The sequence below is a fragment of the Lissotriton vulgaris genome, chromosome 12 (genome assembly GCF_964263255.1).
Source record: "Lissotriton vulgaris chromosome 12, aLisVul1.2, whole genome shotgun sequence".
Lineage (NCBI taxonomy): Eukaryota > Metazoa > Chordata > Amphibia > Caudata > Salamandridae > Lissotriton > Lissotriton vulgaris.
The window spans coordinates 770294852-770320820 of NC_141700.1; the positions used below are offsets into that span (position 1 = coordinate 770294852).

Consider the following 25969-nt stretch of genomic DNA (forward strand, 5'->3'; position numbering starts at 1 on the left):
GCCTACTGGCACTCAGGGATATTGCTCGAAAATATTTCCGGATCTAGTCTGATGCCTGGGTATAATTCTATGGTAAGGAATCTGCGGCTAGAAGCCTCTATCCAATATAAAGATGTGGGTACGATGTATGTCGTCTTTGGATAGTTCAATGTTCTAGATTGTAAAGATACGCTTCCTTGTTAACAATGACTACAGGAGGTTTTGAGCGTGACAACAGAATTCAAGCAGGCGAACCTATGAAAGATCCAATGCTGGAGAAGGAACACTTGGTGTTCTAATCTGTTTTTAGATCTGACAGATTTAGGGGTCAGGTTAATAGTGGCAAAAATATTCTGCATGTTTTCTGGGTCGGAAAAGTGTCTGGATGCCGATCTCTTTATGGGTTCAAATTTAGATTTTTGATGCTATAGTTAGAGAGAACAGAACTGCAGAACAATGTGTTGCCTTCTAAGGATCAAATGAATGTAACATGTAAAACACTTTCAGACTACCAACAACGTTTTTGGCAAGGGACTGCCTGATCTGCTCAAATATTTAGAATACAAAAATGGATAGATGAGAGTATTGGATAGCCATGTCTGCCATGACATCCCCCGCACCCTGACCGAAGTAGTAGTATCGCCCAGCAGAAGGGCCAGTAGATGTAAAAGTGCAAGTGCTAGTTGGAGAAAAGGTTAACTTTGAAATACTTTACTAACAATCAAAACTCTGGATAGGCTCCACAACTGTTTAGTATCAATATATTTAAAGATAATGAAACTACCACGCCTTCAACACATTTGGAACAGATCTAAGGTAAGTGTGATTAAGGGTTCCAAGAGCCATGGCTTTGATATTAACAGGTGAAATTGTTTCCCTCCAGCAGATAATATACATTTAGGTGATGCCAGCCAGTCTCCAACCCACATGTGAGATTGAGTTCACTATCTGGATCAGAGGTGGGGTAACTGGGGTCAGATCTCATTCTAGTCAAATGCAATGGTCAATGGAGACAATGGCCATAAGAGGATGCATTAGGTTGGGCATTAATTGCAATACTGTTAGGAACTGTAAACATACTGTACTACTGGGGAAGGGATGCAAAGCACAAAGCATTGTTTATGGATGACAAAATAATGATATCTAAACCGCTAAAAGCATTGCTAGTCCCCTGTACCAGCCGGGTAGAGGCAAAATGACCTTCGCCACGTCTCTGCAATGTAGATGTCGACTGCCAGCATTTTTAAAGCTAATGAGGTTGACTGCCGTCCCGTGACAGCCCATCATTCAGAGACACAGGGAGGATAGCCCGAAAAGAGCTGCTGCTCAGTGTAAAGGGGTAAATTCAAAACAAGCAACAAAACAAACCACTGATCTGTCATCTGTTAAAACCTGATATATTGCCCCTCTTGGGAGACTCAAATTATTCCTGTCCTCCTTCCCTCTATTGAGAACTTTGGTTTATTACCAGATGTTAAGACATATCTTCAACTATTCTGCTAAGCTCACAGATGTAGCATACATGCATAGAGGATAAAACGCTCCCCCAATGCAGTGACCCGAAAAAAATATGTGGTCCTTGAAACGGTCCTTATACTTGAAACACCCTCAAACAACTTTGAATTTGGAATCACAACTTCTTTGGCTCCAATATCAAAATGCAGACCTGCAGGTCCTGCAGTACGTACTTTGCAAACTTTGGGGCCATCGGACACCTGTGCCGGGGCTAGCAGATCATAGCTCAGTGGAGCCAGCTGCTCAGTATGAGCTAGTGACACCCCTATTCTGAGGGCTGCCCTTAACAAAGGAGTGTGGCTGCTACAAGGACTTGCAATTCACCCACTCGATTGCCCTTTCCTTTTCTGAGACACCCTAAACGGCATGATCTTCGGACGGCCTGGACAATGAAGTACGTTAGTAGATGATAACCAAGAGAGAGGGAGAGAAGGACTGCTAAGAAAAGAGGGAGACAGAAAGGCATACAGCCATCTTGCTCACCTGGAAACCGTTCAGGGCCACAAACAGTCTTAGGATGTCATTGGTGCCTTCAAAAATTCGGAATATTCGCAGGTCTCTCATAACTCTTTCAACACCGGCTTCCTGAAAAGGGAAAACATTACTTCAGGGGTCTGAATGCATCTTTAGGATGTAGAATGGAAGGGGAACTGTGCAATGGGTGGCGACCACTACTCAAATCCAAAATCCGGACTACAACTTTACACCACATCCTGGGCTTCAGGAACATGCTAATACCTGCTGACTCATGCGTGTCCCTTTTCTTTAGACTCCCAGACTAGCCACAAGAGCATGGCCCGAGGAGTCTGGGGTGGATCTCAGAGTCTCTTTCTGCTACCTGACCACTCCAGACTCCAGGTTAGGAGGCAATTTGTGGTTATATAGATTCACTTATCTGGCTGCAGCTCTGTAACCCTCAACTCTCTATACAATTATGAAATGTGATCGTATAGGCTCTTGATGAGGCTTTTTGGGGCTCTACTCACCTTCATGAAACCCATTCCACCCATGATCTGGATACACTCGTCTGTCACAGTCCAGGCCGCCTCCTAATGGGAGAAGATAGACAGGAGTTCAGAGACAATTCATTATTGGTTACCGATGGTGGTGTCCCATGTACGGAAAGGCTATTGATGAAAGGAGGTGGTCGCTCATGTAAGAGGGATGGTAGCAATATCTTCGTTCGCAGAGGGTAGTGCTGCATAAGTGATGCCCCTTGTTTCAAGAAACTGGGTCCCAAGATGGGATCCAGTGTATAACAAGTCTATGGATGTAAGGAGGAGTCCCATACACATGGGTTGAGGGGAGGAGTAGCATTTGTATATTTCTTGTTCATAGAGGGTAGTGGTGTATGAGTGGCATCCCTTGTTTCATGAGACTGGAGTCCAGAGGCTGGGCTCCCATGTATAAAGAAGATAAGGGTGTAAGGAGGGGTCCGTTATGTGAGGGGGAGAGGTAGCAGTTACATTTATTGTTCAAAGAGGGTTGGGATGTAGCAGTGGGTAACTTGTTCAATGAGCCTCAATGTCTTTTTTAAAGGGGCTAAAGTCACACTCACTAAATGAACTCGGGCAGTAGCAGAGGAGCAAAGTGAGTAGTGGATTTCCTCATTTAATAAAACCGGTGCTGTGGCACGTGCATTCCTTGCTTAGCAGCTCTTGGGGCTATAAAGTTTCTTATTTAGGCAACACAGGTCTGTAGCAAGGACACCTCATCTGCAGGGTGGGAGGGGCAAATGTATCGCTTTCTCAATTTGACTGAACTGCAGTTGCTATGCCTCTTGCTGGATGGGACCAGAAGTGCAGCAGTGGCAGATTTATTTGTGTTTGCTGAGAGCTGTGGTTGTCGTGTGGCTTGCTTGATGGGGCCTGAGTTCAAGGAATTGCAGCCTTTGTTGTGTTTGACTACAGCTGTGGCTGTCATGCCACCTACTTGCTGGGACCTGAGCTGCAACAGTACTTATCTCTGTTGGGTTTGGCTAGCCCCGCTGTCATGCTTCTTGTGGCCAGAACAGAAGCACTGGCACACTTTTGTTTGAAAAGAGCTGTGGTTGTTGCACTGTTTGCTTCAAAGGGCTATAGCGGTGGTGGCTATGGCTGTAGTGATTCAAAGAATGCTGGGTGATGCTTTGTGTGGCAGAGTAACCTCGCTTTTTAAATCTAATTAAGACTATCAATCGCGGCCCCTGATTCATGGGGCCAGTGCTGCAGCGAACAATTCTTCATGAACATTGTGAGGCAGCTTTGGAGCCCCCCCCCCCTCTGTCTTGATGCGCTTTTACAGAGAGATACTCACAGAGCCAAATATCTTGCTGATGGCAGCTTCGATCTGAAAGTCCTTAGCACCCGTGTCCATGTTTCCACTGACCATGTATGCCATGGACTGGAGGAGAAAACAAAGAACCTCTAATTAAAAATTGGAACACAAGAGACAACTAATGTCTCCTTTAGATGAAGCTAGACCATTATTTTGCATCTCAGGCCCCGCTGCACATCACATACCCTCGCTCACATCTGCATATAAAACATTTAGGCTTAGTCTTTCCACTTTCCTTCCCATCAGCTGTACTTCCACTCTTTGTCTCCCTCCACCCCCACACCAGCTTCTTTTGTTTTCTAGTAAATGTCCCTCTCTCCTATCACATAAGCATTATATGGCTTTGGTATCTTTGTCCTTACCTCAGTAACATAATGCAGCATGGCCATGCGTGCAAGTTTCTCCTGGATTACCCCAAAGGTGTGAATTTTGCTCCCGAACTGAGTGCGGTTGGCAGCGTGGTCCGCCTATAGTCAGAAAACATAAGAGCCACTCTCAGTTTGAGATTATTGGACTGAAAGAAGGAGAATAACAGAGCAACAGAAAGATCTTCTTAAAACTGTGGATGAAAGAAGGGCGAGAATCTTGCGGCACAGAAAGCATCAGACTTGTAGGCAAGAGAAGCAATAGCAGTCAGGCAATGGTGGAGGAGAGGGCCCTCGTGATACGGAGGGCAGAGTGCAACAGGAGAAGGGCGATTGGTAGAGCAACAAGCATTCCCTTAGAGTGGTTTGAAGGACAGGAGGACAAAAGAAATAGATGGTTAACAGCACAGGAAAACAATAACTGCTGCAGGTCTGAGGAGCAGCAGAGACTTCAGAGTGAGTGGGTTGGCAGAGTAGGCGCAGACAGGGGAATGCGGCAGAGATCAAGTAACAAGGTCTACTAGGAGGAGTGCCTTGGAGAGTGTAGGAGTGCACTGTGGAGCGAGAGTTCAAAAACCAGGGACTGCTGAGGGGGAAGCGCTGTCAGCCACATTAAATGCACATTAACAATTAATCAAACATGAGGATGCAGGGATCAGGGTCTGTTTGAGATGTGGATGAATATGAAACCAGCAATTCTCTACCATCCTTAACAAATAGGCCTTATCTTACCTTCAAACTGTGACATCTGACCAAAGGTGCACTCTCGCTCCACTAAGCAGCATGGGAGGGGTGTGCGGTCATGAGGGGAGCCTGCTGTGTTGCGTTGAGCTAGCGGTAGGAATGGCATTGTGTGTGGCACGTGAAAGGCGGGTGACTGGACCATAAAGTGGTTGGTGCCTTTGGCGAGGCTTATTTGCTAACCACCAGTAGTCATGGGTTTAATAGTTTGATACTGCTATTAGTATTCACTGTTTGACCCTAGCACTACTGGTGATGCTGTAACCAACTGGTAGGAGTCTATACTTGAGTTGTGGATTGCCTTCAAGTAAACCTACTAAATCTAGAAATTGCTGAAAACAATGTCTCAAAGTGCGGAGACCTGGGAGAAATTCCGGTCCAGTATACGTTCTCCCGACATATATCAATAGAGTATACCGTTCCAATAATGGTCCTAGGCAGTATATTAAATACCCGGATCCAGTAAGGTCACTAGGAGCGTGAGCTCATTAGAGCACAGGCCCTAACCCAGCCAAAGGTAGCATGCTTCATCACTGGGCAGTGCTCCTCGCTGGGCAGGTGCTGTAATGTCCAACGGGCCCCTCCAGGGAGCTCTTAGCCAGAGATCTTTTTATAACTAACAAAAGGTGTAAGAATGTAACCCAGCGGTGTGTTAAAAGACGCCTGCAACAATGAGAAGATTGGTGAGGGGTGAATAAAAGATTGGTGTGGTGACAAAAATATTGCACCTGGGTACCTTCGGAATTCCCAAGATGTTGGGAGAAAGAAGACCAATTTGGTGGAGGATACCTTTTGTGGAGAAAATAAAAATATGAAGGTTCGGGCTGCAGCTACCCCCAACATCCAAAAAAGGGCTTAGCACAACGGAGGGAGGGTGGGGTGATGGATGGCGGAAGGATTAGCAGCTGAGTGGTTACCAATGTACTTTTTAGGTCTCGGCTCAACGCGCGGAAGCGCGTCTCCGCCGAGATCTTTTGTTAGCGACTATGCTTCCCAGGAGACAGTTTCGGCCACGCGCATCCTTCGAGGCGATTTGTAACTGGAACGCGCGCTGTGGCCAGGCGCTGTCTCCTGGGAAGCTCAAGCACCACACACGCATGCGCATACACACACACAAGCGCCCATGCACACGCACACATACATACATAGAGACACCCCCCCCTGACACATACACACACACACACGCACACACACAAGTGCACCGAGGCCCTCCTTCCCTCCCCCGCCGTCACCGTCGCACACATACATACATACACACACACACACACAAGTGCACGGAGGCCCCCCTCCCCCGCGCCCGCCGTCACCGTCGCATACACACACGAGCATACACGCACACACACACAAGTGCACCAAGCCCCCCCAGCCTTTTGAAACTTACCTGGGCAATGTCGGGGACTCTTCTCTCAGCACGCAGTGCCCAACCTCCTGCTGGCGCGGCCCCGGGGCTCCACACCGCTCACAGGAGCCCCGGGCCGCGAGACGCATCGACTCCGCCTGCCTCCTCTTCCGGTCTGGACGTGGCCCCGCCCCCGTCACAGGCGACCGTGCCTGACTTCCGGGGCGGCCGCGGCGGGATTCCACCCGACCATGCTACCCACTGATTTGGAAATTCGGCAATCAACTGTTGCGCTCTGCACCAGGAACGCACAAACTGTGTACACAAAGACACACAGACAGACCTCTTTCTATGTGTGCGTATATATATATTATATTTTGTGGACTTATTTTGTGTCCTCTTGTTTACCGAAATATGCGTTCACGGCTGTGACACAGAAAGTGGACGTATAAAGTAACTCGTCTCCCGTGGCAATATTCACCCCAAGAACACTGGCCGTAATGAATTAGTGACAAGCCGCCACTCTCCGCACTCCTAACGCGCCAACGTCACACAGGCCTCCTGAGTTCCTCGCGCTCGAGGGGCAGCTAGCTCGTGAGTAAGGTTCCAAAGCGCCTAGCAGCAGGCGTCTGTCCCCATGGCACGCACGCATGCAGCATGCTCGAGGTGTGCCCTGATCTGACAAAATAAATTAATTGTGGCCCGGTGAATTATTGTGCAGGAGCAGAGTATGGTGTGTCTGCTGGGAGCCGGTACCACTGCACAGAAAAAGAGTGCAGTGAACCCGTCGTGGAGCAGCCTGGCTTATGCAGTGTGTCTGCTTGGAGCCGGTGCCACTGCGCCGAAAGTGTAGGAGGAAGCGAGCGCATTGAGGCTGTCAGGAAGCACTGTTCACTGCGCTAGGGGTACAGACACACAGTGCACTGCACCAGTCACAAGCAGCGCCCGCTGGGGTAGGGGTGCTGCGGTCAGGCAAAATAGCTCTGCGGGAGAGCAGCGTCTCCTGCGTCATGTGGGCAGGTGCCGAATGCCGTGCGGCTGCAGGGGGCCGGCGCCCGCCGAGCTGGCAGTAATGGAGCGGAGTGCAGCGTGTTTGTCAGTAAGGGAGTTCACTGTCCTACAGAGAGCAGAGTCCGCTATGGTAGGGGTGGTACCGAGTTGGTAAGGGAGCAGCGTCTCACGTGGAGTGCGTGCGCCAGCTCAGGGCGCACATACACTGCGCTTGGTGTGCTGCTCCTGAGTGCGGTTTGTCTGCCAGGAAGCTGCTTCGACAGTGCACTGAGTCCCACAGGGTAAGGCACCGCTGTGCCACGTGAAGCCGAATGTATTTGCGCCTTTAGAACCAGACTCTACTTTCTGTACCACGTGCCGTGCGTTCGAGTGCCTACATTTCCGAACAGGCAGCATGGGTGCAGTGTGCGCATGCCCACCGGGCCTTTAGTGCACTTTGAGCTCACAGAGTAGGCTACAAAAGTGCAATGCCAGCCCGGCTAACAAGGCCCCCAGGTCCATGTGTGATGCTGCTACAGTCCATTTTTTTTTTTCTTTGAACTCTGGGACCCGTAGTCATATTCATTCTTTCTGTTATAAAACGGGACTACAAGTACATTTCAGAATCCAAAACACAAATAAAAAACTGTTCCGCGCCGGCATCTCACGCCTGGCCCTGGGAAACTTGGCAGCTATGCAGTACATGTCCCAAGATTAAGAAGCAGATTGCACGTGCCTCGCAGCTGAAAGCAGAGTGTCTCCCGGTATTTACCATCATTATGTGTTGGTGCTCCGAGATAAAGTCTCCGCTACACCAAGATGAGCTTACATTGGTGTACCCTTTGGGAATCAGCCTGACTGGCGCACTCAATGGGTTACAATCTCCAAGGGGGCCGCGTGCAATATACCCCCTGTGGTGCAGCGCACGCGCGACTGAGCTAAACGCCTGGGGGCTTATTTACAAGGCACTTGCACCACTTTTCCGTCATTTTTAACATGGGAAAAGTGACGCAAAAGAGGCGCAAGTGGCTTGTAAATCTGCCCCCTGGTTCCCAGTTCATTACATATTACAGGGTGTGAGACCACAGCCGCCAAGTGCTTAGAATTTAAGTGCAGTGTATATCCCGGTGTCCAGCGGCCTCTGCAATGGAGCTGAGTGCGGATTATCATCCAGCGGGAGGCCTCTGCTGTTCCATGTGCAGGTTAGTGAGTGCAGAGTAGTGAGTGCAGAGTAGTGAGTGTGCAGACTGCAAAGTAGTGAGTGCAGAGTAGTGAGTGCAGAGTAGTGAGTGCAGAGTAGTAAGTGCAGAGTAGTGAGTGCAGAGTGCAAAGTAGTGAGTGCAGAGTAGTGAGTGTGCAGACTGCAAAGTAGTGAGTGCAGAGTAGTGAGTGCAGAGTAGTGAGTGCAGAGTAGTGAGTGCAGAGTGCAGAGTAGTGAGTGCAGAGTGCAAAGTAGTGAGTGCAGAGTAGTGAGTGTGCAGACTGCAAAGTAGTGAGTGCAGAGTAGTGAGTGCAGAGTAGTGAGTGCAGAGTAGTGAGTGTGCAGACTGCAAAGTAATGAGTGCAGAGTAGTGAGTGCAGAGTGCAAAGTAGTGAGTGCAGAGTAGTGAGTGCAGAGTGCAAAGTAGTGAGTGCAGAGTAGTGAGTGCAGAGTAGTGAGTGCAGAGTAGTGAGTGTGCAGACTGCAAAGTAGTGAGTGCAGAGTAGTGAGCGTGCAGACTGCAAAGTAGTGAGTGCAGAGTAGTGAGTGCAGAGTAGTGAGTGCAGAGTGCAAAGTAGTGAGTGCAGAGTAGTGAGTGCAGAGTAGTGAGTGCAGAGTAGTGAGTGCAGAGTAGTGAGTGCAGAGTAGTGAGTGCAGAGTAGTGAGTGCAGAGTAGTGAGTGCAGAGTAGTGAGTGCAGAGTAGTGAGTGCAGAGTAGTGAGTGTGCAGACTGCAAAGTAGTGAGTGCAGAGTAGTGAGTGCAGAGTAGTGAGTGCAGAGTAGTGAGTGTGCAGAGTAGTGAGTGTGCAGAGTAGTGAGTGTGCAGAGTAGTGAGTGCAGAATAGTGAGTGCAGAATAGTGAGTGCAGAGTAGTGAGTGCAGAGTAGTGAGTGCAGAGTAGTGAGTGCAGAGTAGTGAGTGTGCAGACTGCAAAGTAGTGAGTGCAGAGTAGTGAGTGCAGAGTAGTGAGTGTGCAGACTGCAAAGTAGTGAGTGCAGAGTAGTGAGCGTGCAGACTGCAAAGTAGTGAGTGCAGAGTAGTGAGTGCAGAGTAGTGAGTGCAGAGTGCAGAGTAGTGAGTGCAGAGTAGTGAGTGCAGAGTGCAAAGTAGTGAGTGCAGAGTAGTGAGTGCAGAGTAGTGAGTGCAGAGTAGTGAGTGCAGAGTAGTGAGTGCAGAGTAGTGAGTGCAGAGTAGTGAGTGCAGAGTAGTGAGTGCAGAGTGCAGAGTAGTGAGTGCAGAGTAGTGAGTGCAAAGTAGTGAGTGCAGAGTGCAGAGTAGTGAGTGCAGAGTAGTGAGTGCAGAGTAGTGAGTGCAGAGTAGTGAGTGCAGAGTAGTGAGTGCAGAGTAGTGAGTGTGCAGACTGCAAAGTAGTGAGTGCAGAGTAGTGAGTGCAGAGTAGTGAGTGCAGAGTAGTGAGTGTGCAGAGTAGTGAGTGCAGAGTAGTGAGTGCAGAGTAGTGAGTGCAGAGTAGTGAGTGCAGAGTAGTGAGTGCAGAGTAGTGAGTGCAGAGTAGTGAGTGCAGAGTAGTGAGTGTGCAGAGTAGTGAGTGTGCAGAGTAGTGAGTGTGCAGAGTAGTGAGTGTGCAGAGTAGTGAGTGTGCAGAGTAGTGAGTGTGCAGAGTAGTGAGTGTGCAGAGTAGTGAGTGTGCAGACTGCAAAGTAGTGAGTGCAGAGTAGAGAGTGCAGAGTAGAGAGTGTGCAGACTAGTGAGTGCAGAGTAGTGAGTGCAGAGTAGTGAGTGCAGAGTAGTGAGTGCAGAATGCAGAGTAGTGAGTCCAGAGTAGTGAGTGCAGAATGCAGAGTAGTGAGTGCAGAGTGAGTGTGCAGAGCAGTGAGTGCAGGTGCAGAGTGGTGTGTGCTGTTGAGTGCAGGGTGCTGTTATTTATGATTTAAGGACAAAAAAAGAAATGTCATGAGCAATGTCAATAGCTCTACTTTTAATGATGCCGAGACCATTGCATTGTAAATGCTTGTTCACTCATGCTCTCAGCTAGACTATGATCTCTACAAATCTCAATGTGATTGCCATCTGCAGCGGAGCACGCCTTGAACCCCTACTTTGTGGTAAAATAGCTGATCTGATTTTAGACCCACCCCATGAAGCTAAACTTACTATGGGAGCCCTTGGGCCCAAAAACATTACTAAGCTTTACAAATGACTAGCCGTTGATAATTCATATTGTTTCCTGACCCAGCGACAAGCATGGGAGGCTGATGCTGCCACCTAACAGAGTAGAGCAGGGGGATATCCATATTGCTCAAAGAATAGGAGCTAAATGAGCCCAGTATCGACTGATCCACTTGAAATATTTATAAGGGAACTCTGTGGAATGTAGGTTGAGAGCCCTCCCGACTCAGCCTATGATGCCATGTCACAAGTTGCACCAGTTTCAATATAATCTGGAGTTGTCCTAACATTCAGCAACATAGGGAGAGGTCTTTTTAGTTTTTAAGCAGAGTTATTAGTCTGGCTAGTCAAGCTCTCTTCGGTCCTTAAACAGAATCGGGCTCTGTCCCCACACCGAGGCAGCCGCTGGCGAGGGTAGGTGCAGAGGTTCATGCACCCATCAACAACCTGCCCCTGATGCGTGCACAAACCAGCGCAGCATAGCCTCAAGGATTGAGTACCTACACTGCGAGGGCACCACGTGGACGGATCAACTTATAGTGATCATTAGTTTACCCTAGGACTTCTCACCAGAGTACACCACGAGCCTTACAGGGTTACCACTGCGTAACCTACTTCCCCTTCCCTTCACTAATGTACACCTTTCCTAACCCCTCATTTTTAGGTCCTGAAGGAACGCGACTGATCACTAGGACGTTTAAGCGTTTAACATGTCGACCTTGTGACTAGTTACGCTGGCACATTGAGCCCCATGTAACTCACTAACCTTTATGTTTTTTAGTCTACCAAGGACACCACAAGAATAAACTACAGTGGATGGCCTTAGGTAGTTTTAACTTTTCCCGCACGCACTTATTCACTACCCTTCATGGGATCCTTTCCCATACCTGCCCCGCCCCCACACCCGCACACACCATACGGCTGTTTCTCTTTTAAAAGATCTCCGCTAAAGAGACACTTCGGGGGTCCGTCAGACATTGCAGCGCCGGTCTGACGAAAAGCACTAAAAGCCCGATGATGATGAAGCATGACATCCTTCGGGGTGTATGAGGGCAAGTAAGAGGCAAGACTTGGTCTTCCCCTTTGGGATTGGTTTCCTTGAAATTGGGGATATACATCTGCCTCTTCTCTCACCTCTGCCTTTCTCTCTCCTCTTTTCTCCCCCTCTATGATGGGTGACATTCATGCGCCCATTATCATGGAACAGTGTCCTCTTTGATTTAACCTAGCCAAGCTCTCCTCCAGAACCGCTGCTCCTCATATCATGGGAGAACTGTACACAAATCAATACTTGAAAGCACTGGTGGAACCAGGGTTGGTGATGGCGAAAAAGGGAACTGTGCAACACTGGCAGGCTGGCAACGTGCCCCCACTTACTGGTTTGCTTAGGGTATCAACAGATGCCTCTTTCTAGGATGGCCGACCTACGAGGCTAGGGGTTGCCCCCAGAAATAACCAAAAGGCAGGACAACAACAGCAGGAATATTTTAAGCAGGACTGAAGTTGCGGGGACTGTTAAACAACCCTTTGAAGTGATACCTAAATCATTGTGCGTCTTTCTTTGTGACACTTCCATTCAGAGAGCGGTCTTCGATTCATCAGGTATTTATGATTTGGCCCAACATCAATCACTCTTGTCTAATGGTTTTGGGATTGTGATTATGGTACTTTTTAAATGAAACACTTTTATTCAAAACTGCTTCGCAGTCTTGTTGCAGGTTAGCACGGTATCCAACTTCAAAGGAACTAGTGCAATGTGAGGTACATTTAAAGGACATAACATGAACATGTAGTGTCAAGTATTTCAAAGTATGGTTACTAGGACAGAAACGTGAACCCCAGGCATAGCTTCTACATCATATAATGGAAGCACTCTGTAGATGCTTGAAGTAAGAAGGCCTTAATTTAAATACGAGAGTCACTTTTTTTTTTAATAGAACAAGGAGTTGATTCATTTGTTACCTTCAAACTATTGAAGGATTATTGGAACAAATAGGCTTTGCAAAATGCCAATCAAAGGAAAGGAAGGAGTGGGACAGGACTAACACTGCCATATTAAGAAGGTAGTTTTGTTCTGGTGTGGTGAACAGGATGAAGAATGACAAAGTATTAGCTCTTCGGAAAAGGGGCAACACAAGCTAATCAGGGACTAAAATCTAGATAATCTAGTTAGATAAACAGTGCCAAATTGTAGAGCTTGGAGAATTCCCATGATTGAGGAAGGATCAAAAATATATTCTCCGACTTAAAAACTCACATTTTGTTAAGGATAAGAAATAATGTATAGCTGTAAACAAGATATAAGCCTCTGGCATTAAATTGAAGAGCTAATCACTAGATTGTTATATAAAATAATTCTCTGGTAGTATCTGTCCAAACAGAGTGTGGAATTACTTAGCTGGGTTTATTGAAAGCCCTCTCCCAGCCCCCATCCCCCCCACCTATCATGTATGCAATTATGTACAGCTTGCAGAGACATCCTAAAGACAAAGCAAAAGCCAGGTAGATTAATTTTATCAGCACATCTTTGTGAAAGCACAAGCCCATGTTACTGATGGAGAAATAAGTATGAAGGAATTTCTGGTCACCTCTGGCTGACCTGGCAGGGCTCGTAACATTTGAATGAATTCAAAGTAAGCCATCACTGATTACGTGATGCAGAGAAACAAATCCCAAGAAATGTAATATCAGAAATATTGCCTTAAAACACATTGCTATATTAGTAATCAGCAGAGCAAGATAAAGCTGTCCTGGTGAGACTACTGCATGTGGTGTAGATGTGAAAGTAAATATATAGGTTACAGTAAGACTGGCAACCTTGTGTATGGTAAGAAGGTATTGTATTGCTACAATAACATGTTAGGTCATGCCTATCTTGAAAGCAAACCATCACTAGATGTCTCTTAGTGCTAAGGTATCAGCTATTTGGAAACAAAGCAGATAATATCTGAGAAGGCTTGAATGAAGAGTTACGCCTTCAGCAAGAGTCTAAAAAGGCTGAGATTACCAGTGGCCCGCAGTTTGTTTGATAAAGTGTTCTAATATTAGGCAGGGCACATTGAGAAGCTTTAGACACCTTGTCTAGTTCTGCTGAATCAAGGAACTTTTAAAGTTGAGTTGAGCATACAACTTTAGGGGGTGTCTTTTTGAATCAGTTTGTCGATAAATATCTTAGATCGAGTGGTGAACTGTACGTAGTACCTTAAATGTCATAAAGATGCATGCAATAATTCCAAAGAGTAGGAAAACATCATTGCTTCTGCAGCCTACAGACAAAAAGCAACTTTACTAATTAGTCAGTGCTTCAGACCTGATGATTCTGGAAAACAGGGAGGATTTAACTTCAGACAAAACTCATACTGATCTGATAACAAAAGACGTTAAGACCGAAGACAGCAAATATTATAACTAAAACCTAAGATCTTACTGGACTAAATATATTAAAACTAGAATTAGGAAATAAATATAGGAACTGCTTAGGAAATACTAAAAGATTTGCAATTACTCAAAACAATAGTAAACAAAGATGTAAAGTGAGCGAGACAAAACAGTCTGGATGTTCGTGTTATGGACAATGCCTGCGCGGGTCAAGGTTTAAACACATTCAGCAACAATGACATTGCAACATCAGACACTATTAACAGCTGCTGCCTTTAACAAGGCCTTTTAGCACACCTGCATGTACCCCACTCATTGCATTCGGGAAGGGACCAGCCTGCTAAAAGGACATTATTTCGAGGAATGTAGAAACATCATCGATAGAGACAAAGGTACAGACAACAGCCTGAATCACTGAAGTTTAGAGGAACAATACATTTCAACATGATTTTGTAAAACCTACAGTCCTCATTTATGAGCCATCAGAAAGGGGTCAGCCATCATAAAAATGGTATTTGGTCTGTATGCCTCCCTCTTTGTTCTCTCCAACTCATTTAAGGGCAGGAGGGAGGTGACAATCCCGATGGTAAGGGCCTTACCCCTGGCTCTGGAACATCCACTTCGCACCCATGACTCTAATTAATTGCATCAGACTGTGAGAAAGTGAGTTTCTGTTGCAGTACCCCCCCCCCCCCCAATTTTTGCCTGATAACTGATGCACTTTTCCTTGGTGTGCCCTGGGCCCCTGCCAATCAGGTACCCAAGGCCTGTTTTCCTTCCCTAAAAACTGTACTAAAGCCTAAACCCAATTGTCATCTCTGCCCACATGTCTGCCCCTAGTAAATGGTACCCTAGGTACCCAGGGCATTGTGACCAGAGAAAACCCCAAAGGGCTGCAGCACTTATTGTGCCACCCTTAGGGGCCCTGTACCCTGACACACACACACTGCCTTTGCAGGCTGAGTGTCCTGGTGCAGAACTAAACAAAGAGTCGACATAGCACACAACCTTGTGTGCCAGGCCCACAAACCCACTGCCCTGGCATACATCAACCACCCCTCTAGCTGGGTGCCCTATGCCAGTGGTGGGGGCACAGGTGCATGAGCCCTGTGCCCCTATAGTACGCAGGGCCATTCCTGGGCACTGTAAGTGCAGTGATGCCATTAAGAGTATATGGTGCTGGGAGGTTGTCATTACGAACTCCACAGCACCATATTGGCTACACTGAAGACTGACAAGTTTGATATCAAACTACTCAGCACATTAAACCCACACTGATGCTAGTGTGGGATTTAATGTAAAATGCACTACAGAGGGCATCTTAGAGATGCCCCATGAAACCTAACCTACAATCCACGTCTTGTCTGAGTGGCTGCAGAGGCTGCCACACAGCAGACATGTTGCTGGACCCCTGGGTGGAAAGCTCCCGCTCTCCTGGGCCTGCAACAATGCACATCCTGGGACGAGGTGCCAAGCCTCCTCCCCCAAGATGGGCAGGGGAAGCTTAAAAGGCATTCCGCCTTTGTGAGCTTCTCCAGACCACTTGCTGTACTCATTAACTGGCCCCCACAAGTTCTGACCCCCCACTCTGGCAGGAAGACTGGCGGGAAACCCTACGTCAGACAGGGGGGTGTGCCAGCCTGTGCCAACTCCACCCCTCAGGTGGGAGAGGCGAGGTGATGCACTACCCCGGGCTCCGGCCATCTTGAAGATGGGGAGCCCTGCCCAATCACAGCTAGGCTCCTCCCCCTCCCACAGGAGAGGAGCACACTAGGGGGTGTACCCACCCCAGGACAGGGACCCATTGGTCCCTGCCCTTGCCCTACCTGTAACACCCCTAAATTTAGTATTTAGGGGCACCTTGAACCTATTTCTAGAGATCCAGATACCGAAACCAGAAAGAAGAACAAGAAACAAGAAGACCTGCCGTGCAGCTGCTGAGAAGAAGAAGACACCAACTGATTTGGCCCCAGCCCTACCGGCCTGTCGACCCTTGAACCTGCTCCTGCTAAACCCCGGCCTCTCATTGGATAACATTGGACCTAACTACCTCAGCATCCGGCTTCCCCTGTGCCGCTGAGGGTGTACCAACTGTACCTACCTGGGGGACCCCTGAGTCTATGCCCAGAAAACCGATGACTCACTTTCCTGCCATAGGATAACTGACTGGTTTGACTCGAAAAATCTTCTAAGTGTGAAGTTTTGAAACTTTAACATATTCATCTAAAATCAGCAGAATAACTAATTCCGAAGTACTCACCTGTGATCAGGAAAGAAGCCAGTACTGTACCTTGTAGCCCAGTACTGAACCGCAAAAGTAATCCTAACCGGGTTTACTAGTAACCTGAATTTTCTCCATAGGAATCCATTGTCTGCTTTTCTATGAAATTTCTTCGAAGTGTATACTTTTGAAAACTTGATATATTTCTTAAAAATCGTACTTACTACTGAAACGTAACTGCTTACCTGTTTTAAGTAGAGACCCCAGTGCTGGACCTAGGAGCCCAGTCCTGGATTACAAAAATAACGAGAACGTACAGTACCTGTAACCTGAAATTTCTCCCATTGGATAGCATTGCTAGATTTTCACTGAAAAGTTTCTAAGTGTGAACTTTTAAAATACCTTTTTATTCTTTAAAAATCATTGCAATAACTACAACGTTTTTACTAAACTGTTTTCAGCTTAGATCCCAGGACTGAATCTAGGATCCAGTCCTGGAGTTACAAAAGTAAAAGTAATCGATAAAGTAATCAGCTGCATTTATGTAGAAAAACCCATTGAGCTCAATGTTTGTCTACTAAATCTAGAAATTGCTGAAAACAATGTCTCAAAGTGCGGAGACCTGGGAGAAATTCCGGTCCAGTATACGTTCTCCCGACATATATCAATAGAGTATACCGTTCCAATAATGGTCCTAGGCAGTATATTAAATACCCGGATCCAGTAAGGTCACTAGGAGCGTGAGCTCATTAGAGCACAGGCCCTAACCCAGCCAAAGGTAGCATGCTTCATCACTGGGCAGTGCTCCTCGCTGGGCAGGTGCTGTAATGTCCAACGGGCCCCTCCAGGGAGCTCTTAGCCAGAGATCTTTTTATAACTAACAAAAGGTGTAAGAATGTAACCCAGCGGTGTGTTAAAAGACGCCTGCAACAATGAGAAGATTGGTGAGGGGTGAATAAAAGATTGGTGTGGTGACAAAAATATTGCACCTGGGTACCTTCGGAATTCCCAAGATGTTGGGAGAAAGAAGACCAATTTGGTGGAGGATACCTTTTGTGGAGAAAATAAAAATATGAAGGTTCGGGCTGCAGCTACCCCCAACATCCAAAAAAGGGCTTAGCACAACGGAGGGAGGGTGGGGTGATGGATGGCGGAAGGATTAGCAGCTGAGTGGTTACCAATGTACTTTTTAGGTCTCGGCTCAACGCGCGGAAGCGCGTCTCCGCCGAGATCTTTTGTTAGCGACTATGCTTCCCAGGAGACAGTTTCGGCCACGCGCATCCTTCGAGGCGATTTGTAACTGGAACGCGCGCTGTGGCCAGGCGCTGTCTCCTGGGAAGCTCAAGCACCACACACGCATGCGCATACACACACACAAGCGCCCATGCACACGCACACATACATACATAGAGACACCCCCCCCTGACACATACACACACACACACGCACACACACAAGTGCACCGAGGCCCTCCTTCCCTCCCCCGCCGTCACCGTCGCACACATACATACATACACACACACACACACAAGTGCACGGAGGCCCCCCTCCCCCGCGCCCGCCGTCACCGTCGCATACACACACGAGCATACACGCACACACACACAAGTGCACCAAGCCCCCCCAGCCTTTTGAAACTTACCTGGGCAATGTCGGGGACTCTTCTCTCAGCACGCAGTGCCCAACCTCCTGCTGGCGCGGCCCCGGGGCTCCACACCGCTCACAGGAGCCCCGGGCCGCGAGACGCATCGACTCCGCCTGCCTCCTCTTCCGGTCTGGACGTGGCCCCGCCCCCGTCACAGGCGACCGTGCCTGACTTCCGGGGCGGCCGCGGCGGGATTCCACCCGACCATGCTACCCACTGATTTGGAAATTCGGCAATCAACTGTTGCGCTCTGCACCAGGAACGCACAAACTGTGTACACAAAGACACACAGACAGACCTCTTTCTATGTGTGCGTATATATATATTATATTTTGTGGACTTATTTTGTGTCCTCTTGTTTACCGAAATATGCGTTCACGGCTGTGACACAGAAAGTGGACGTATAAAGTAACTCGTCTCCCGTGGCAATATTCACCCCAAGAACACTGGCCGTAATGAATTAGTGACAAGCCGCCACTCTCCGCACTCCTAACGCGCCAACGTCACACAGGCCTCCTGAGTTCCTCGCGCTCGAGGGGCAGCTAGCTCGTGAGTAAGGTTCCAAAGCGCCTAGCAGCAGGCGTCTGTCCCCATGGCACGCACGCATGCAGCATGCTCGAGGTGTGCCCTGATCTGACAAAATAAATTAATTGTGGCCCGGTGAATTATTGTGCAGGAGCAGAGTATGGTGTGTCTGCTGGGAGCCGGTACCACTGCACAGAAAAAGAGTGCAGTGAACCCGTCGTGGAGCAGCCTGGCTTATGCAGTGTGTCTGCTTGGAGCCGGTGCCACTGCGCCGAAAGTGTAGGAGGAAGCGAGCGCATTGAGGCTGTCAGGAAGCACTGTTCACTGCGCTAGGGGTACAGACACACAGTGCACTGCACCAGTCACAAGCAGCGCCCGCTGGGGTAGGGGTGCTGCGGTCAGGCAAAATAGCTCTGCGGGAGAGCAGCGTCTCCTGCGTCATGTGGGCAGGTGCCGAATGCCGTGCGGCTGCAGGGGGCCGGCGCCCGCCGAGCTGGCAGTAATGGAGCGGAGTGCAGCGTGTTTGTCAGTAAGGGAGTTCACTGTCCTACAGAGAGCAGAGTCCGCTATGGTAGGGGTGGTACCGAGTTGGTAAGGGAGCAGCGTCTCACGTGGAGTGCGTGCGCCAGCTCAGGGCGCACATACACTGCGCTTGGTGTGCTGCTCCTGAGTGCGGTTTGTCTGCCAGGAAGCTGCTTCGACAGTGCACTGAGTCCCACAGGGTAAGGCACCGCTGTGCCACGTGAAGCCGAATGTATTTGCGCCTTTAGAACCAGACTCTACTTTCTGTACCACGTGCCGTGCGTTCGAGTGCCTACATTTCCGAACAGGCAGCATGGGTGCAGTGTGCGCATGCCCACCGGGCCTTTAGTGCACTTTGAGCTCACAGAGTAGGCTACAAAAGTGCAATGCCAGCCCGGCTAACAAGGCCCCCAGGTCCATGTGTGATGCTGCTACAGTCCATTTTTTTTTTTCTTTGAACTCTGGGACCCGTAGTCATATTCATTCTTTCTGTTATAAAACGGGACTACAAGTACATTTCAGAATCCAAAACACAAATAAAAAACTGTTCCGCGCCGGCATCTCACGCCTGGCCCTGGGAAACTTGGCAGCTATGCAGTACATGTCCCAAGATTAAGAAGCAGATTGCACGTGCCTCGCAGCTGAAAGCAGAGTGTCTCCCGGTATTTACCATCATTATGTGTTGGTGCTCCGAGATAAAGTCTCCGCTACACCAAGATGAGCTTACATTGGTGTACCCTTTGGGAATCAGCCTGACTGGCGCACTCAATGGGTTACAATCTCCAAGGGGGCCGCGTGCAATATACCCCCTGTGGTGCAGCGCACGCGCGACTGAGCTAAACGCCTGGGGGCTTATTTACAAGGCACTTGCACCACTTTTCCGTCATTTTTAACATGGGAAAAGTGACGCAAAAGAGGCGCAAGTGGCTTGTAAATCTGCCCCCTGGTTCCCAGTTCATTACATATTACAGGGTGTGAGACCACAGCCGCCAAGTGCTTAGAATTTAAGTGCAGTGTATATCCCGGTGTCCAGCGGCCTCTGCAATGGAGCTGAGTGCGGATTATCATCCAGCGGGAGGCCTCTGCTGTTCCATGTGCAGGTTAGTGAGTGCAGAGTAGTGAGTGCAGAGTAGTGAGTGTGCAGACTGCAAAGTAGTGAGTGCAGAGTAGTGAGTGCAGAGTAGTGAGTGCAGAGTAGTAAGTGCAGAGTAGTGAGTGCAGAGTGCAAAGTAGTGAGTGCAGAGTAGTGAGTGTGCAGACTGCAAAGTAGTGAGTGCAGAGTAGTGAGTGCAGAGTAGTGAGTGCAGAGTAGTGAGTGCAGAGTGCAGAGTAGTGAGTGCAGAGTGCAAAGTAGTGAGTGCAGAGTAGTGAGTGTGCAGACTGCAAAGTAGTGAGTGCAGAGTAGTGAGTGCAGAGTAGTGAGTGCAGAGTAGTGAGTGTGCAGACTGCAAAGTAATGAGTGCAGAGTAGTGAGTGCAGAGTGCAAAGTAGTGAGTGCAGAGTAGTGAGTGCAGAGTGCAAAGTAGTGAGTGCAGAGTAGTGAGTGCAGAGTAGTGAGTGCAGAGTAGTGAGTGTGCAGACTGCAAAGTAGTGAGTGCAGAGTAGTGAGCGTGCAGACTGCAAAGTAGTGAGTGCAGAGTAGTGAGTGCAGAGTAGTGAGTGCAGAGTGCAAAGTAGTGAGTGCAGAGTAGTGAGTGCAGAGTAGTGAGTGCAGAGTAGTGAGTGCAGAGTAGTGAGTGCAGAGTAGTGAGTGCAGAGTAGTGAGTGCAGAGTAGTGAGTGCAGAGTAGTGAGTGCAGAGTAGTGAGTGCAGAGTAGTGAGTGTGCAGACTGCAAAGTAGTGAGTGCAGAGTAGTGAGTGCAGAGTAGTGAGTGCAGAGTAGTGAGTGTGCAGAGTAGTGAGTGTGCAGAGTAGTGAGTGTGCAGAGTAGTGAGTGCAGAATAGTGAGTGCAGAATAGTGAGTGCAGAGTAGTGAGTGCAGAGTAGTGAGTGCAGAGTAGTGAGTGCAGAGTAGTGAGTGTGCAGACTGCAAAGTAGTGAGTGCAGAGTAGTGAGTGCAGAGTAGTGAGTGTGCAGACTGCAAAGTAGTGAGTGCAGAGTAGTGAGCGTGCAGACTGCAAAGTAGTGAGTGCAGAGTAGTGAGTGCAGAGTAGTGAGTGCAGAGTGCAGAGTAGTGAGTGCAGAGTAGTGAGTGCAGAGTGCAAAGTAGTGAGTGCAGAGTAGTGAGTGCAGAGTAGTGAGTGCAGAGTAGTGAGTGCAGAGTAGTGAGTGCAGAGTAGTGAGTGCAGAGTAGTGAGTGCAGAGTAGTGAGTGCAGAGTGCAGAGTAGTGAGTGCAGAGTAGTGAGTGCAAAGTAGTGAGTGCAGAGTGCAGAGTAGTGAGTGCAGAGTAGTGAGTGCAGAGTAGTGAGTGCAGAGTAGTGAGTGCAGAGTAGTGAGTGCAGAGTAGTGAGTGCAGAGTAGTGAGTGTGCAGACTGCAAAGTAGTGAGTGCAGAGTAGTGAGTGCAGAGTAGTGAGTGCAGAGTAGTGAGTGTGCAGAGTAGTGAGTGCAGAGTAGTGAGTGCAGAGTAGTGAGTGCAGAGTAGTGAGTGCAGAGTAGTGAGTGCAGAGTAGTGAGTGCAGAGTAGTGAGTGCAGAGTAGTGAGTGTGCAGAGTAGTGAGTGTGCAGAGTAGTGAGTGTGCAGAGTAGTGAGTGTGCAGAGTAGTGAGTGTGCAGAGTAGTGAGTGTGCAGAGTAGTGAGTGTGCAGAGTAGTGAGTGTGCAGACTGCAAAGTAGTGAGTGCAGAGTAGAGAGTGCAGAGTAGAGAGTGTGCAGACTAGTGAGTGCAGAGTAGTGAGTGCAGAGTAGTGAGTGCAGAGTAGTGAGTGCAGAATGCAGAGTAGTGAGTCCAGAGTAGTGAGTGCAGAATGCAGAGTAGTGAGTGCAGAGTGAGTGTGCAGAGCAGTGAGTGCAGGTGCAGAGTGGTGTGTGCTGTTGAGTGCAGGGTGCTGTTATTTATGATTTAAGGACAAAAAAAGAAATGTCATGAGCAATGTCAATAGCTCTACTTTTAATGATGCCGAGACCATTGCATTGTAAATGCTTGTTCACTCATGCTCTCAGCTAGACTATGATCTCTACAAATCTCAATGTGATTGCCATCTGCAGCGGAGCACGCCTTGAACCCCTACTTTGTGGTAAAATAGCTGATCTGATTTTAGACCCACCCCATGAAGCTAAACTTACTATGGGAGCCCTTGGGCCCAAAAACATTACTAAGCTTTACAAATGACTAGCCGTTGATAATTCATATTGTTTCCTGACCCAGCGACAAGCATGGGAGGCTGATGCTGCCACCTAACAGAGTAGAGCAGGGGGATATCCATATTGCTCAAAGAATAGGAGCTAAATGAGCCCAGTATCGACTGATCCACTTGAAATATTTATAAGGGAACTCTGTGGAATGTAGGTTGAGAGCCCTCCCGACTCAGCCTATGATGCCATGTCACAAGTTGCACCAGTTTCAATATAATCTGGAGTTGTCCTAACATTCAGCAACATAGGGAGAGGTCTTTTTAGTTTTTAAGCAGAGTTATTAGTCTGGCTAGTCAAGCTCTCTTCGGTCCTTAAACAGAATCGGGCTCTGTCCCCACACCGAGGCAGCCGCTGGCGAGGGTAGGTGCAGAGGTTCATGCACCCATCAACAACCTGCCTGTTGGACAGGCCACATGACGGGCCGCTCTCCCCCGGCTCGACCAGGCCCGAGCCCAGTCACGCAAGCACCACACACCACCATTGCACGCCCTACGTCCCCTCAGGGACCCCTGCCCTCGAACATGATAACCTCGTGGGTCCGATCCACTGCCGGCCCATGCACCCAGCCCGGGCCGCCATCTTGGACGCCTCGCCACGAGGCCGCCTGGCCCCCGATCGACCTCAACCCTGGGCCTAGCCCAGCCTCAGACAATCCGGCACCACCCTCCACCCAGGAGGTGAGCGGGCTACTTGGCAAGTCAATGGGAGAGAGAGGTGCCGATGGCTCTCCCCCCGCCTAGTGCCGCTCGCCCATCGCCTCCCCGGGCGCTGGCTCCACCCCCCTGCTGGGTGTCTGGACTCCCTCATCCCGGACCTCCCGACCTCCAAGTGCGAGGGTCCGGACATCAAAGCACGCCAGCCCTATAACTGGGACAGCTCCAGAGCAGGAAGTCAGTTGTATCTTGGAGTCGAGAGACGTAAGAGGAACTCATCCTGGACGGACTACTGGCGCTGCCGTAGCTCTGTCCTGTGCACCATCGTCCTGCCTGTTGGCGCTGCCACAGCCGTCGTAACCTTCATTCTTCACCGTCGTCCGGATCTGCTGGCGAGGCCGCGGACCGTTGTAACCATCATCTTCATCGGGACCTGCTTGGCTTCTCCACGGCCCGTCGACCATCCTTCATCCATCTCGGGACCTGCTTGGCTCCTCCACGGCCCGATCAGCAACCACGCCGAGCTCGAGGATTGAGAGCTATTTAACTCATTGGTAACTAAGACTGTCCCGCTACCCTTTCTCCTCAACCAGAGATCAGAACCGAGGGGACCCCTGAGTCCAGACCTCCTTGTATCATAGCGACGTAACCTAAGAATTGCATATAAAGTCTCGTTAACCTTCAATCTTGTGTGGTGTCCGTCTGTGGGGGGGAAGTTACTTACCTGTACAGTCGTTGGAGACGGCTCTCCCTGGAGACCTCTCCCCGTAATCTCGGCCGACCCTCCCGGTCCGTCTAACATTGGTGGCCAGCGGCGCGATCCGAATCACCGCATAACGCACAGAGAGTAGCTCACCCCACAACGAACAACAATGTCGACTAAAGAGAGCGGATCAACTGAGAAGTTCCAAATGGAAAAACTAGAGGAATACAGCCATCGTGAACTAAAGCAGTTCTGCATCGAACTAGGTATCGCTACCACCGGACTAAGTACCAAGGACGATTTTAAGCATGCCCTAGAATCTTGGGCAGAGACCGGGGATGTCGAAACCCCTGAGCAAAGCACCGCGAAAAATACCAACACGGCCCCTGAGGGGCAAAGAACCAGTCTCTCGCAAGACGAGATCCAAGAAAGAGAAAAAGCCCGACTACACGAACTCGAAATGGCCCGACTCAAGATGGACATAGAACTCAAATTGGCCGAGCAAAAAATAAACTTAGAGCACCTTCGCCTCCGAGAAGAAAGAGAGGAGAAACAGAGGCAAAGGGAGCTCGAGGAAAAAAGACTAACGTACGAGCACGAACGGAACCTAGCCGAGATCAACCTGCGCAAACAAAATAAAGAGTTAGGGGTGCCCGACAGACCGTCCACCCCAGGGACCGCGGAGAAAAAAGTGCACATCCCCAAGGATGTGGTCCGAGAATATTTTCGAGAAGACGACATCCAGCAATGGTTTAAGGCCTATGAAATCGCGATGACTGCGCACCGGATCGATAGAACCGACTGGGGAGCCGGCCTATGGGGCAAATTCCTCAATGAGGGCCGCGATACTCTGTTACAGCTCCCAGACCACCAGATGACCTCCTACGACCATATGAAAGCGGCCCTCCTCACCCGCTATGGCCTCACGCCCGAGATGTACCGTCAGAGGTTCCGAGACTGCACACGCATTCCAGGTACAACTTGGGTGGACTATGTAACGTACTTTAGCCGAGCCTTCGAAGGCTGGATCAGAGGGAACAACGTCACGACCTACGAGCAGCTGTTCAATCTGATGGTATGGGAGCATCTGTCCAACAATTGCTTCATTGAACTACGCCAACACCTCCTCGACAGCAAGTTAACCGATCCCCGGCAGCTCGCAGCCGAGGCTGACCGGTGGGAGATCACCAGAGTGGGCCGGAATGGGTCCTACGAGCAGAACAGGAACAACAATGGTCACTACCGACCCAGAGGAGGAGGAGGGGGCCAAGGACGAGGAAGAGACAATACTCCGGCCGCCCCCGCTACCAGCACCACCCCCCCGGCCAACCGGGGCAGCACCCCGGCGCGACCGGGATACAGAGCCAATGTTACATGTCACCGATGCCAACGAGTCGGCCACTATGCAAACGACCCAAGCTGCCCGCAGTATCAGAGTCCAAGACCCCGCCAGGTGGCCGCCGCGGCACTAGGGGAAGAACAGATCTCCGAGGAACAAGAAACAGGCGAGCAAGAGTATCAAGAGTGGGAGCCAGCCGCCATGACTCTCGCGTGCTTAGGGGGAAGAGACATGGTCCCGCGGGTCCCCCTACCCGCTAACACCCAGAAGTACAGCCAATGGGTGAGCATCAATGGACAACGGGCCGAAGCCCTTCGAGACACCGGGGCCAGTGTGACAGCCGTCCGCTGTCATCTGGTGACCCCAGAACAATATCTACCGAACGTTCTCTGCCCTGTGCGATCAGCCGACAACTCGGAAAGTCTGTGTCGGATGGCCTGCGTCCCCTTTGAGTGGGGAGGGGTCTCCGGCATGTTGAAGGTAACGGTCCGAGACGACGCCCCCGTGGACTGCCTCCTCGGAAATGACCTGGAAAGCTCCCCGTGGGCAGCCGTGGAGCGAAAAGAACACTTGGGGATGTTGGGCGTCCCAGACTGGGCGTGCGTCACCACCCGGTCCATGGCCGCCCGTGCCAACCATCACCCGGAAGAACCAGAATGGCCGGCGCCACCGCCTCCGGTCGCCCCCGCCGAGACCCCCGACCATGGCATCCCCCTCGAACTTGCTCAACCTTCCGACCTCGCTAATCTTGATCAGTGGGCTCAAGAAGGGGGACCCACACAAGAACAATTTCGTCAGGAACAGAAGACCTGTCCCTCCCTTGAGGGACTCCGACAACAAGCGCTCGCCCAAAGCGCCGGGGATACCTCCGGAACTCATTGGGTCTACTGGGACAATGATCTATTGTACAGCGAGCAACGAATCGCCGAGCTGGGGGCCAACCGAGTACTAGTGGTGCCCCTCCGCTTTAGAGACTTCCTGCTAAACCTGGCCCACGATGCCCCCCTGGCAGGGCACCTGGGACAGGATAAAACCTTCAGCCGCCTAGTGACCCACTTCTTCTGGCCCAAAATGAGAAACGATGTGCACCAGCATTGCCGATCTTGCCCCACGTGC

The 25969-nt window shown here is 49.7% G+C and overlaps 1 protein-coding gene across 2 annotated transcripts in view; it reads right to left on the minus strand.

Moving 5' to 3' along the window:
* Positions 1–25969, minus strand: part of ACADVL (acyl-CoA dehydrogenase very long chain) — a 137008-nt gene that overhangs the window by 25598 nt on the left and 85441 nt on the right. For both annotated transcript variants that reach the window (XM_086946104.1, XM_086946103.1), the window contains 4 exons: positions 4173–4277; positions 3790–3876; positions 2481–2543; positions 1978–2079 (listed from right to left, as the gene is read on the minus strand). In XM_086946104.1, the coding sequence (XP_086802230.1) occupies positions 1978–2079; positions 2481–2543; positions 3790–3876; positions 4173–4277 (357 nt within the window). The remainder of the gene's footprint in view (positions 1–1977; positions 2080–2480; positions 2544–3789; positions 3877–4172; positions 4278–25969) is intronic.